The sequence below is a fragment of the Grampus griseus genome (genome assembly GCF_964374135.1).
Source record: "Grampus griseus genome assembly, chromosome: 2".
NCBI classification, from domain to species: domain Eukaryota; kingdom Metazoa; phylum Chordata; class Mammalia; order Artiodactyla; family Delphinidae; genus Grampus; species Grampus griseus.
The window spans coordinates 21,922,604-21,937,993 of NC_139018.1; the positions used below are offsets into that span (position 1 = coordinate 21,922,604).

General features: G+C 35.7%; 1 protein-coding gene across 1 annotated transcript in view; it reads left to right on the forward strand.

Annotated features, from left to right (window-relative positions):
* GTF2A1 (general transcription factor IIA subunit 1) overlaps positions 1 to 15,390 on the forward strand; it is a 46,116-nt gene that overhangs the window by 25,169 nt on the left and 5,557 nt on the right. Inside the window, exon 8 of the mRNA XM_082649028.1 lies at positions 7,676 to 7,765. Coding sequence (XP_082505154.1) covers positions 7,676 to 7,765 — 90 coding nt within the window. The remainder of the gene's footprint in view (positions 1 to 7,675; positions 7,766 to 15,390) is intronic.

Genomic DNA, 15,390 nt, shown 5'->3' on the forward strand with positions numbered 1-15,390 from the left:
GCACACCCCCACCCGCCGCCACTTTCCCCCCTTGGTGTCCATACGTTTGTTCTATACATCTGTGTCTTAATTTCTGCCCTGCAAACTGGTTCATCTGTACCATTTTTCTATGTCCCACATATATGCGTTAATATATGACATTTGTTTTTCTCTTTCTGACATACTTCGGTCTGTATGACAGTCTCTAGATCCATCCACATCTCTACAAATGACCCAATTTTGTTCCTTTTTATGGCTGAGTAATATTCCATTGTATATATGTACCACATCTTCTTTATCCATTCGTCTGTCGATGGGCATTTAGGTTGCTTCCATGACCTGGCTATTGTAAATAGTGCTTCATTGAACATTGGGGTGCATGTGTCTTTTTGAATTATGGTTTTCTCAAGGTATATGCCCAGTAGTGGGATTGCTGGGTGGTATGGAAGTTCTATTTTTCGTTTTTTAAGGAACCTCCATACTGTTCTCCATAGTGGCTGTATCAATTTACATTCCCACCAACAGTGCAAGAGGGTTCCCTTTTCTCCACACCCTCTCCAGCATTTGTTGTTTGTAGATTTTCTGATGATGCCCATTCTAACTGGTGTGAGGTGATACCTCATAGTAGTTTTGATTTGCATTTCTCTAATAATTGGTGATGTTGAGCATCTTTTCATGTGTTTCTTGGCCATCTGTATGTCCTCTTTGGAGAAATGTCTCTTTAGGTCTTCTGCCCATTTTTGGATGGCTTGTTGTTTTTTTACTATTAAGCTGCATGAGCTGCTTATATATTTTGGAGATTAATACTTTTTCCATTGGTTTGTTTGCAAATATTTTCTCCCATTCTGAGGGTTGTCTTTTCGCCTTGTTTGTAGTTTCCTTTGCTTTGCAAAAGCTTTGAAGTTTCATTATGTCCCATTTGTTTATTTTTATTTCCATTACTCTAGGAGGTGGATCAAAAATGATCTTGCTGTGATTTATGTCAGAGTGTTCTTCCTATGTTTTCCTCTAAGAGTTTTACAGTGTTGGTATTCCATTTAGGTCTCTAATCCATGTTGAGTTTTTTTTGTGTGTATGTTAGGGAGTGTTCTAATTTCATTCTTTTACATGTAGCTGTCCAGTTTTCCCAGCACCACTTATTGAAGAAGAGACTGTCTTTTCTCCATTGGATATCCTTGCCTCCTTTGTCATAGATTAGTTGACCATAGGTGTGTGGGTTTATCTCTGGGCTTTCTCTCCTATTCCATTGATCTATATTTCTGTTTCTGTGCCAGTACCATATTATCTTGATTATTGTAGCTTTGTAGTATAGTCTGAAGTCAGGGTGACTGATTCCATCAGCTCTGTTTTTTTCCCTCAAGACTTCTTTGCTATTCGGGGTCTTTTTTGTCTCCATACAGATTTTAAGATTTTCTGTTCTAGTTCTGTAAAACATGCCATTGGTAATTTGATAGGGATTGCATTGAATCTGTAGATTGCTTTGGGAAGTGTAGTCATTTTCACAATATTGATTCTTCCAATCCAAGAACATGGTATATGTCTCCATCTGTTGGTATCATCTTTAATTTCTTTCAACAGTGTCTTATAGTTTTTTGCATACAGGTCTTTGTCTCCCTAGGTAAGTTTATTCCTAGGTATTTTATTCTTTTTGTTTGTAAATGGGAGTGTTTCCTTAATTTCTCTTTCAGAATTTTCATCAGTAGTGTAAAGGAATGAAAGAGATTTCTGTGCATTAATTTTGTATCCTGCAACTTTACCGAATTCATTGATTAGCTCTAGTAGTTTTCTGGTGGCATATTTAAGATTCTCTATGTATAGTATCATGTCATCTGCAAACAATGACAGTTTTACTTCTTCTTTTCCAATTTGTGCTCCTTTTATTTCTTTTTCTTCTCTGATTGCCGTGGCTAGGACTTCCAAAACTATGTTGAATAATAGGTGAGAGTGGACATCCTTGTCTTGTTCCTGATCTTAGAGGAAATGCTTTCAGTTTTCCACCATTGAGAATGATGTTTACTGTGGGTTTGTCGTATATGGCCTTTATTATGTTGAGGTAGTTTCCCTGTATGCCCACTTTTTGGAGAGTTTTTGTCATAAATGGGTGTTGAATTTTGTCAGAAACTTTTTCTGCATCTATTGAGATGATCATATGTTTTTTATTCTTCAATTGGTTAACATGGTGTATCACATTGATTGATTTGCATATATTGAAGAATCCTTGAATCCCTGGGATAAATCCCACTTGATCATGGTGTGTGATCCTTTTAATGTGTTGTTGGATTCTGTTTGCTAGTGTTTTATTGAGGATTTTTGCATGTATATTCATTGGTGATATTGGTCTGTAATTTTCTTTTTTTTTAGTATTTTTGTCTGGTTTTGGTATCAGGGTGATGGTGGCCTCATTGAATGAGTTTGGGGGTCTTCCTTCCTCTTCAGTGTTTTGGAAGAATTTGAGAAGGATGGGTGTTGGCGCTTCTCTAAATATTTGATAGAATTCACCTGTGAAGCCATCTGGTCCTGGACTTTTGTTTGTGGGAAGATTTTTAATCACAGTTTCAATTTCATTAATTGTGATTGGTCTGTTCATATTTTCTATTCCTGCTTCAGTCTTGGAAGGTTATACCTTTCTAAGAATTTGTCCATTTCTTCCAGGTTGTCCATTTTATTGGCATAGAGTTGCTTGTAGTAGTCTCTTAGGATGCTTTGTATTTCTGTGGTGACTGTTGTAGCTTCTCCTTTTTCGTTTCTAATTTTATTGTTTTGAGTCCTCTCCCTCTTTTTCTTGATGGATCTGGCTAATGGTTTATCAATTTTATCTACTCAAAGAACCAGCTTTTACTTTAATTGATCTTTGCTATTGTTTTCTTTGTTTCTATTTCATTTATTTCTGCTCTGATGTTTATGATTTTTTTCCTTCTGCTAACTTTGGGTTTTCTTTGTTCTTTCTCTAGTTCCTTTAGATGTAAGTTTAGATTGTTTATTTGAGATTTTTCTTGTTTCTTGAGGTAGGCGTGTATAGCTATAAACTTCGCTCTTAGAAGTGCTTTTGCTGCATCCCATAGGTTTTGGATTGTCGTGTTTTCATTATCATTTGTCTCTAGGTATTCTTTGATTTCCTCTTTGATTTCTTCAGTGATCTCTTGGTTATTTAGTAACATATTGTTTAGCCTCCATGTGTTTGTGGTTTTTACATTTTTTTCCCCTGTAATTGATTTCTACTCTCATAGCGTTGTGGTCAGAAAAGATGCTTGATATGATTTCAAATTTCTCAAATTTACTGAGGCTTAATTTGTGACCCAAGATGTGATCTATCCTGGAGAATGTTCCATGCGCACTTGAGAAGAAAGTGTAATCTGCTGTTTTGGGATGGAATGTCCTATAAATATCAATTAAATCTATCTGGTCTGTCGTGTCATTTAAAGCTTGTGTTTACTTATTAATTTTCTGTTTGGATGATCTGTCCATTGGTGTAAGTGAGGTGTTAAAAGTCCCCCACTATTATGGTGTTGCTGTCGATTTCCTCTTTTATAGCTGTTAGCAGTTGCCTTGTGTATTGGGGTGCTCCTATGTTGAGTGCATGTATATTTATAATTGTTATATCTTCTTCTTGGGTTGATCCCTTGATCATTATGTAGTGTCCTTCCTTGTCTCTTGTAACATTCTTTATTTTAAAATTATTTTATCTGACATGAGTATTGCTACTCCAGCTTTCTTTTGATTGCCATTTGCATGGAATATCTTTTTCCATCCCCTCACTTTCAGTCTGAATGTGTCCCTAGGTCTGAAGTGGATCTCTTGTAGACAGCATATATATGGGTCTTGTTTTTGTATCCATTCAGCAAGCCTGTGTCTTTTGGTTGGAGCATTTAATCCATTCACATTTTAAGGTAATTATTGATATGTTTGTTCCTATTACCATTTTCTTAATTGTTTTGTGTTTGTTTTCTAGGTCCTTTTCTTCTCTTGTGTTTCCCACTTAGAGAAGTTCCTTTAGCATTTGTTGTAGAGCTGGTTTGGTGGTGCTAAATTCTCTGAACTTTTGCTTGTCACTAAAGCTTTTGAATTCTCCATCGAATCTGAGTGAGATCCTTGCTGGGTAGAGTAATCTTGGTTGTAGGTTCTTCCCTTTCATCTAAGTATATCATGACACTCCCTTCTGGCTTGTAGAGTTTCTGCTGGGAAATTAGCTGTTAACCTTATGGGAGTTCCCTTGTATTTTATTTGTCATTTTTCCCTTGCTTCTTTCAGTAATTTTCTTTGTCTTTAATTTTTGCCAGTTTGATTACTGTGTGTCTTGGTTTGTTTCTCCTTGTGTTTATCCTGTATGGGACTCTCTGCGCTTCGTGGACTTGGGAGGCTATTTCCTTTCCCATGTTAGGGAAGTTTTTGACTATAATCTCTTCAAATATTTTCTCGGGTCCTTTCTCTCTTCTTCTGGGACCCCTATAATGTGAATGTTGTTGTGTTTAATGTTGTCCCAGAGGTCTAGGCTATCTTTATTACTTTTCATTCTTTTTTTCGTCATTCTCTTCCACAGCAGTGAATTCCACCATTCTGTCTTCCAGGTCACTTATCCATTCTTCTGCCTCAATTATTCTGCTGTTGCTTCCTTGTAGTGTAGTTTTCATTTCAGTTATTGTGCTGTTCATCTCTGTTTGTTGTTTAATTTTTCTAGATCTTTGTTAAACATTTCTTGTATCTTCTCGACCTTTGCCTCCATTCTTTTTCTGAGGTCCTGGATCATCTTCACTATCATTATTCTGAATTCTTTTTCTGGAGGGTTGCCTATCTCCTTTTCATTTAGTTGTTTTTCTGGGGTTTTATCTTGTTCCTACATCTGGTACATAGCCCTCTGCCTTTTCATCTTGTCTGTCTTTCTGTGAATGTGGTTTTTGTTCCACAGGCTGCAGGATTGTAGTTCTTCTTGCTTCTGCTGTCTGCCCTTTGGTGGATGAGGCTATCTAAGAAGATTGTGCAAGTTTCCTGATCAAACCATCCTTTCTTATTGATTTTTTGTTGTGTATTTTTAGAAGCATGTGATTATATCTTTGTTTTCCTCAGTATTCCAGCTTAGTTACTTGTATTCAAGATGGTGTTTGTCTTACCACAGTTTTCACTGTTAATTGCCTTCTGCAGCCTAAGATGTAATCTTCTGGTTTATCTTAGTACAAACTTCTTCTAGATTATCTAAGTCAGGGGTCCCCAACCCCTGGTCCGTGTACTGGTACTGGTCTGTGGCCTGTTAGGAACTGGGCCGTACAGCAGGAGGTGAGCGGCAGGTGAGCATGCGAAGCTTCCTCTGCCACTCCCCATCGCTTCCATTACCGTCTGAACTATCCCCCGCCAATTTTTTTTTTTTTGGCTGCGCTGAGTCCTCATTGCGGTGCACGGGCTGCTCATTGCAGTGGCTTCTCTTATTGCGGAGCACGGCGCGTGGGCTTCAGTAGTTGTGGCGCACGGGCTTAGTTGCTCCACGGCATGTGGGATCTTCCCAGACCAGGGATCGAACCCGTGTCCCCTGCATTGGCAGGCGGATTCTTAACCACTGCACCACCAGGGAAGCCCCTCCCCTTCCAATTTTTTATCCATGATAAAATTGTCTTCATGAAACTGGTCCCTGGTGCCAAAAAGGTTGGGAACCGCTGATCTAAGTAATGTTGTTTTAAAGAATACTGTTTTATTAAATATTGAATAGATGAAACAAAAATATTTTATGATATAAAAAACCCAATGTCCACATCTAGTTAAAAAAAAAAATCCCACTGCCTAAATAAAGTCCCCTGGGTGCCGTCTCCAATCCCCATCCTCTTCCTTCTGCCATCAGAGTAACCTTGCTCATGAATTTTGTGTTTATCGCTAACTTACCTTTATATTTTACCATATGTATTTATATTCCTAAGGAGCATATTGTTTTGTTTTACATGTCTGTTTATAATAAAGTGAAATAATTGTGTATTCTTTTGCAAGTTGATTTTTTTTGCCGACATGGTATTCCTGAGGTTCATCTGAGTTGTTGCATATACATATAATTATTTTCACTGTTAAATGTTAAAAATTTATCCATTTTTGTGATGTGTTGGGCATTAGGGTTGTTTCTACTTGTTAACCATTACAGTTATACAATATTTTGGTATGTGTCTTCTGGGGACACATGTAAGAGTTTCTCTAAGTGTTGTACCTAAACCTTGAATTGCTGAATCATAAGGCATGCCTATCTTCAACTTACGATAAAATGCCACATAGTTGTACTAATTACACTTCTGGCAGTCAGTGTGTATAATGGTGCATATGTCTATACATCTTCACCAATACTTGACATTGTCAGGCTGCTTAATTTTTGCGTCTGGTAGGTAGAAACTTTTGTTTCATTTCGGTTTTAATTATTATTTCCTTGATTAATGATGAGTAGCAAAAGGCTTCTGCTACTCCACTTATTTTTTTTTTCAATTTTCTTTTTTGTTATAAACACCATAGCAAATTTTAAAAAGCTGTTTGAACAGAGAAAAATATCGTAGTTCTTGATTTCCCACGTGTACTTAAGGCAACCTCGCTGTGCTTCCCAGCTCCTTCCCTGGACACGGCAGGTTGATCAAGGGAAATGGGGTTTTCAGGTGGGGGCGCTGGGGGCTACCGTCATCTTTATTTACCAGGTGGCCTCTTTTGATTCTTTCATGCTTTTTCTGTAGGCAGTCAAATCAAAAGTGAAAAAGTAGTTTTTCTTGCCTTGTTGCCTAAGCTCTATAATATTGCTTAGAAATGGCAATAGTGGTGGTAATTGCACACATTATGAATGTGCTAAGTGCAAATTGTACACCTTAGAATGGTTTAAATGGTGAATTTTACCTCAGTAAATTTTCTTTTTACATTTACATTGGTGATAACCTATTTTAAATTAAAGAATATATATACATATACATGTGTGTGAGTAGGTATAGGCCTAGACTTAATATCATCTTGATTATTTTTCTTTCCACCTTCATTTTGTCCTAGCTTCTCTTTCTTCATTAATTAGAAATCAGAGTTATATGTTTTATTTTCTGCCATGACTGAGGTCAAGGTTAATTTAGTTGGTCATTTTATGCTCTAGTTAGATCTTGACCTTTAATTCTCTTTGATACTGAGACCGAGATCCTCTCCTTCTTTTTAAATATGATTGCCTTAACTATGCTCTAAGCCTCCACTAATACTAATTTGTATCCCTAGTCCTAGTCCTTAATGTAAAGACTATCCAGGCTGCCAAGCTGTTTTATAACCCTGTTTTCCTATGCCAATTTCACCATTGTTTTCCCTTTTACACTGCTGCTTTTGGTGATACATACTACCATTATCTCATTAAACCTTCATATTTTGTTAGGTCTACTTCTAGGCATCTTAAAACAGTTACTAAAGAGAATCATCTTTTCGTACTATTAGGAAAGAATAAAGGAAGTAAAGTTAAACATCTTTTCAGGCTTATAAATTATATAGCTTAACTATTTTAATTATTGTATTTAATTTCTTGCTGGAATTTCAGTGACATTGGTAGAGTCTTAACACAGCCAGTTAACAATATATTCATGGTATATATGCATCTGTCTGGCCCTTGGTTCTCAAAGAACATCAAGATCTTTGTGTTTCTTTTCTCTGAATATTAGAAGGGGTTTTTCTAGTAATACATGAAGTATAAGTAAATGAATTCTCCCTTTTTCATTTTTAGGAACCCCTCAATAGTGAAGATGATGTGAGTGATGAGGAAGGACAGGAACTCTTTGATACAGAAAATGTTGTTGTATGCCAATATGATAAGGTAAGGGTTTTATGATCAGGTTACTGACATTTTTTCTGTTGTAATTTCTTCCCTAAACCATCCTGTCTGCCTTGTTCAAGCATTTGGTCAGCTGATTGATGCCTCTTATATTCAGTATAAACTGTGTGAATGAAAACAATGTTATAGTTTAGATTATTTTAATAGAATGAGAAATTAATTTGTATAACTTTACAGTTGAAAAAAAAGTTATGAAAGAACTCATGGGAAGTATGTTGTTTTCAATTTAGACTGTCTCCCAACCTGTTAACAAAGTAAAGCTACTTTGTGGTTGTCCTTTAACATGAAGAGTAACTCAGTGGGATAACCCTGTTTTCCCTCTGACTTCAACTACCTCAAAACTAAAAGGCTTTAATTAAATATCTGTAACCTTTTTTTATTGCTAAGGAGAAAAGAACAACGGCAAAAAACAAGACTGATAACTAACAAAAGATAATTTTTACTGAAAATTGTTTTAAATTATTTAGCTTTGCTGTGCTTTGGTAGCAGTAAAAAATTTTTAAACTAGGTTCTATGAGAATTAGTTATTGATTTCTTAATTCTTAAAAAGGATGCTACTTCCCAAGTATTTTTGTTATAGTTATTGGCATTGTTAAAATTTTGGTTATTTGCTGAAACATTTAATTTGGAATAAATTTTTTTTCTGGTTATAATCACTAAATTTATAGTAAATCCACAAATTATATTGCATTTTTATAATTTAATTTTAGCAGAGGTCTTTAAAATGTGCTGAAAACTCTAACAGAAGTAGTTGGGTTTTGTTTATAAGCACTACTCATTCAGTAAACGTATATTTATTAAGTGCCTAAATGTGTCAGGTACTGGAACTGAAGTCATTATTATACAAGATTTGTGCCCTGCATGCCCTCCTTTACAAATGATGAAAATCTTAAATTTGTGTTGCTTTTATAGAAATGAATATTATAAATAGCCATGTTTACTGCAAACAGATCTATAGGGAAAATGTTAAGAAAATAAATCTTATCATTTCCTAATGAAAAGGTAAAGTCAAGAGAATTGAATACCCGTGAAATTATAGAATTAAATTAGTGAGGTCATTGATTCAGAGTTATCAGACATCCGCTTGTGTACATTATGACTGCTAAGTAAGCACTTTTAATACCCTACACCAAGCACATTATAATAAAAGTAATTTCTCGTTACATGCACATACAGGAAGCATATTGAAGTTAAAACAATGGGAGATACCAGTAAATCTTTATTGCCAGGAAGACTCAAGGGAACCTGTTGGCAGCCAAATTATCCAGGGCACAGTTTCATGATAGCAAGATGTCAGATTTATCAGTCAAGAGAGGACCTTTACCTTAGCTTGACTTAAGAATATGCTTCTAAGTATTTTCATATTATAAGTGACTAGTTGTATTCTCCTTTGTACACTTAATATTTTAAATGTTAAAATTGGTTTGTTTTGCTCCAAGAGACAATATTTTAATGTTTTAAACTAAGAAATTAAAAAATAGATTTAAATAGTGTGTTGAATGATAAAGAGTTATAAAGTTTGCAGAGATCTAATTTTTATAATCAAATGAGTTCTGGAGACTGGAGGGTTGAGTCTTGATGTTTTAGCCAACAGTAAAGAATGGTGTGTTCTGAAATGGGCGTGGGTGTGGTTTGAGGCAACTTGAACTTCAGGAGTTTATTTTTGAAGACTAAACTTTAGAATTTCAACAACGAGTCAATTTTAGAAGCAATCATAGAGTTATTGTATTGCTAATCAAATGAGAACCTTAAACTTAATAATGAGGCAGGGTTCTCCCATAAGTATGGCATCAGGTATTGAGTCTTCAGCCTTATTTGTAGGTAATTTTATTTAATATGTTTGTCATTAGGAAATTTCAGAGGCCTTTTTCCTGGCACTCGGGACACTCCTTCAGGAAGGGCTTAATTTAAGGCCAATGAATTGTTAAGTTGTATTTTGTGATTTTATTCAAGTAAAAATATTTACTACTTATTACTCAATATGACTTCAGTGCTTAGTATATAGACTATTATTTGATTAATGAAACTTTTCTACATTTGCTTTTTGCAAGTTGTCTTGCAGCAGAATGCAGTCAGTTTCTTTACTTGTCTGTGGAATTCCTTTTTCTGGCTACTCAGCACTTGTTTGCTCATTTATTTATTTATTTTATATATATGTCACTTGTTTATTTAATTCCATGTCTTTCAGGTTGTAGTCACTTGGTTTGTACTGGAAATAAATTTGTATATCCAATTTTAGGATAGTTAATACTTTCTCTACAGGAAGTCAAAGAAAAGAGGAGACATCTTTTTATTCAAAAAATACAGAGTGTCTGTGATGTCCCAGGGTACTATTCTAGGAACTTGAGATACACCAGTGAACAAAACAAAACAATCTCTGCTATTGAGAAGCTTACTCTAGTTGAGGGAGACAGATGTTAAAACATAACAAACAACAAATAAATTACGGTTGATTCTTGTACAATGCTGGGGTTAATCAGCATGTAACATATAGGCAGTCCTCTGTATCTGCGCTTCCTCCACATGCATGTAGCCATCCAACCACAGACCACTTAATTCTGTAGTATTTACTATTGAAAAATACCTATGTATAAGTGGATCTCTGCACTTCCAAACCCATACTGTTCAAGGGTCAACTGTAATTAATATGCTATGCTAGAAGCTGATAATTGGTATGGGAAATTATTAGAGTGGGAAAATGGAACAGGAGCAAAGACTTGAAGAAAGTTAGCCCTGTCATTATTCAGTGGCATAACCTGCCTGTTGTGTGTGAGGAGCAAAAAGGAGGCCAGTGTAACTGGACTTGGGGGAGTAGTATAGTAGTAGATTAAGTCAGAGCTAGGTGAAGGCAGATGGTGTAGGAGGACATGGGCTCTTCCTCTGAGTGAATTGGGAAGCTATTGGAAGGTTTCAAATAGACAAAAGTGATATCACTTACATTTTAATCTTAAAAAGATTACTTAGCTTTCTTTGTGAGAGCAGAGAAGAAGCAAAGGTTGAAATGAGGTTAATAGAGGGATATTGTCATAATCCAAGTGAGTGATAATGGTGACTGAGGCTAGGATGATAGTACTGGAAGTGGTGAGAAGCAGCTGGATCTTGGATGTTTTGAAGGAAGAGGAGTCAACAGGATTTCCTGACTCTTGTATGTGCAGTAGAAAAGGAGGGATCAAGAATGAGTATAGGAATTTTTTTTGATGAGGAATCAGACAGAAGCATGGAGATACCATCAACTTGGATGGGAAAGGCTGCAGATGGAGAAGTTTGGGAAAGGAGAGTGGCTGGTTTTGGGCATGTTAAGTGTTGTATCTGTTAGACATTCAAATCATCCATCCTAAGGTGTTAGGTGTAATAATCTACATAATGTAATTAGACCAGAGCTATAAGACCACTTAATGCTGGAGTCTCTGTCCTGAATACTGTTTCACTTTATTGTACTCTATTTTGTTTTAATAAGTGAGAAAAAATTTACACATGTTAAATTTATATATAGCTTAAGTTAGTGATCTAGAGGAAAGGTATGGGAGTGATTTTCAAACATACAAAGTATTTGATTGTTTTTTAAATTAACTCCCAAAAGGCAGAACTACGATCAATAAGTAGAAGTTTGGAGTAAGCAGTTTTAGTAAGGAGTAAAGTATGAAAGAGTTATAAGAGAGCTATCCCAGGAAGGGATAACTTAATTTGCAGTTCTTTACCCCCCACTTTTAACCATACTCAAGCAGACACCGAACAGTGATTTGCTAAGAATGTGTCATGGAGACTGTCTGCACAGGGATGTTAGACCATGGAATTTTAGCAGTGGGATAAGAAAATACCTGTATATAGTGAGAATTTCTGCATTATTATATAAAACAGCCTGATTAGTAGAAAGCATTTTGGACTGGGGCAAGAGAATCATCTTTGTCACTTAACTGTGATATGCCCTTGGTCATGCCATGGAACCTCTCCAGGCTATAATTTTCTCTTTTGAACATGAAAGCCTGAAGTGGCAGTGATACTTAAAAGATGATTGGAAGGAAGGGAGAGAGTGAAGTCCTGGAAATCAGCTAAGGGATATTGTAATAAATCGTACGACAAGAGGCTGTTGACATGGTAACTAGAAGATTATTGATGGCCTTTTAGAAAACAGTTGCCAGGTGTCCTGAAGACAACTAAAATAGAATTAGAGAGAAAGTAATAATTAGAGAAATACTAATATTAGTGTGAATTCTAATACAGTGGGGCCACGGTATTAAAAAGGTCAGCAATATGGAAGTTGTTACTGTATGTGAGGAAGAAGAAGAGAGTAGTTGTAAACATGATACCAATATTGAAAAGATAGTGTCCTGGTGGTCAGTAGATAAGAGGAATGAAGAAAAGCCTAAGGTCAAATCAATGGCATAGACATAAAAGGAGTTACAGAGAAAAGACCAAAAAAAATGGTCTAGAAGCATCAGGGAGAACAAAGGGTATTGCTGTTTGAAATATTTGCCAGTATAAAATTTCCTATGAAATGACATGTATACACATACCTGGTAGAGATAAGATATTTTTCAGAGAAATATTATTAACTACTTTAATGAACACAAGTACTGAGAGCTATAAAATAAGTATTACTAATTATAGATAAATTTATTTTTGAAAAACGCACCTAGTGAATTTTTTTTTTAAGAGAGGTTGTCAAATTAACTATTAAAAACCAATTTGACCACAGTGGTATTAAACTAGAAATCAATTAGATGGAGATTAAATATGCTACTGAACAACCAATGGGTCAAAGAAGAAATCAAAAGAGAACTAGAAAAATACCTTGAGACAAATGAAAATGGAAATATAACATACCAAAACTTGTAGAATGCAGCAAAAGCAGTTGTAAGAAAGAAGTACATAGAGAGAAATGCCTACATCAAGAAATAAGGAAAAATCTCAAACAAACCAACTTTACACCTAAAGGAACAAGAAGGAGCCCAAAGTTAGTAGAAGGAAGGAAATACAAAGATCAGAGTGGGAATAAATGAATAGAGACTAAAAAGACAATAGAAAAGATCAATGAAACTAAAAGCTGGTTATTTGAAGAGATAAAGAAAATTGACAGACCTTTAGTTAGACTCACCGAGAGAGAGGACTCAAATAAATAAAATCAGAAATAGATGTTACAGCTGATAACAGAAATATAAAGGATCATAAGAGACTACTATGAATAATTATACATTTACAAATTGGACAATCTAGAAGAAATGGATAAATTCCTAGAAGCACACAACCTTCTAAGACTGAATCGTGAAGAAATTGAAAATCTGAACATACTGATTACTAGTAAGGAGATTGAATCAATAATCAAAAACTTGCCAATAAACAAAAGTCTAGGGCCAGATGGCTTCATGGGTACATTCTATCAAACATTAATACCAATTAATGAATTAATACCAATCCTCAAACTCTTCTAAAAAATAGAAGAGGAGGAAACACTTCTAAACTCATTTTACAAGACCCTGATACCAAAACCAGACAAGGATGCCACAAGAAAAGAAAATTACAGGCCAGTATCATCCTGATGAACATAGATGCAGAAATCCTCAACAAAATATTAGCAAACTGAATTTGCAATTTATTGAAAAGATCATATACCATGATCAAGTGGGATTTATTCCAGGGATGCAAGGAAGGTTCAACATCTACAAATCAGTCAGTGTGATACACCATGTTAACAAAATGAAGGATAAAAGTCATGTGATCATCTCAATAGATGCTGAAAAAGCATTTGACAAAATTCAACATAAGAAGTCTCAACATTAAGTTGGTGTAGAGGGAATGTACCTCAACTTAATAAAGGACATATATGAAAATCCCACAGGTAACATACTCATCAATGAAAGGCTGGAGCTTTTCCTGTAAGATTAGGAATAAGACAAGCATGCTCACTCCTACCATTTTTCCTCAACGTGATATGGGAAGTCCTAGTCAGAGCAGTTAGGCAAGAAAAAGAAATAAAAGACATCCAAATCAGAAAGGAAGAAGGGAAACTGTCACTATTTGCAGGTGACATGATATTACATAGAAAATGCTAAAGACTCCACCAAAAAACTGTTAGAACTAATAAATGAATTCAGTCAATTTCAGGATACAAAAATCTGTTGAGTTTCTATACAATAATAGTGAACTATCAGAAGGAGAAATTAAGAAAACAATCCCATTTACAGCTGCATCAAAAAGAAAAAAATATCTAGGGATAAATACAACCAAGGAGGTGAAAGACCTGTACACTGAAAACTGTTAAGACATTGATGAAAGAGATTGAAAAATACACAAGTAAATGGAAATATATTACTTGCTCATGGATTGGAAGACTTAATATTGTTAAATTGTCCATAATATCCAAAACAATCTATAGATTCAGTGCAGTCTCTATCAACATTTCAATGGCATTTTTCACAGAAAGAGATCAAACAGTCCTAAAATTTGTATCAAACCACAAAAGACCCTGAAGAGCCATAGCAATCTAGAGAAAGAACAAAGGCATCATGCTTCTTGATTTCAAGCTGTATTACAAAACTATAGTAATCAAAACAGTATGGTATTGGCATAGAAACAGACACATAGATCAATAGAACAGAAAAGAGAGCCCAGAAATAAACCCATTCCTGTGTGGTCAATTAATTTATGACAGAAGAGCAAAGAATATAAAATGAGGAAAGGACAGTCCCTTCAGTAAATGGTGTGGGGAAAACTGGGAAGCCACATGCAAAAGAATGAAACTAGACTACTATCTTTTATCATGCAAAATAATCAGTGCAAAATGACTTGAATGTAAGACCCGAAACCATAGAAGAAAGAAAACAGAGATGATAAGCTCCTTGACATTGGTCTTATTGGTGATTTTTTGATTTGACAAGAAAGCAAAGGCAACAAAAGCAAAAATAAACAAGTGGGACTACATCAAACGAAAAAGCTCTTGCACATCGGAAGAAACCATCAACAAAACAAAAAGGCCACTTGCTGAATTGGAGAAGATATTTGCAAAGGATATATCTGACAGTGGGTTGATACCCAAAATATACAAAGAACTCACACAATTCAACATCAAAACAAACAACCCAATTTAAAAATGGGCAGAGGACCTGAATAGACATTTTTCCAAAGAAGACATACAAGTGGCAAACAGATACATGAAAAGATGCTCAACATCACGAATCATCAGGGAAATACAAGTCAACCACAATGAGGTATATCACCTCACACCTGATAAAATGGCTGTTATCAAAAAGACAAGAATTAAAAAGGATGTGGAGAAAAGGGAACCCTGTGGTACCATTGGTGGGAATGTAAACTGGGATAGCTGCTATGGAAAACAGTGTAAACCTTCCTTTAAAAATTAAAAATAGAGGGCTTCCCTGGTGGTGCAGTGGTTGAGAGTCCGCCTGCCTATGCAGGGGACACGGGTTCGTGCCCCGGTCTGGGAAGATCCCACATGCCGCGGAGCGGCTAGGCCCGTGAGCCATGGCCACTGAGCCTGCGCGTCCGGAGCCTGTGCTCCGCAACGGGAGAGGCCACAAACAGTGAGAGGCCCGTGTACTGCAAAAAAAAAAAAAAAAAAAAAAAAATTAAAAATAGAACTACCATACAAT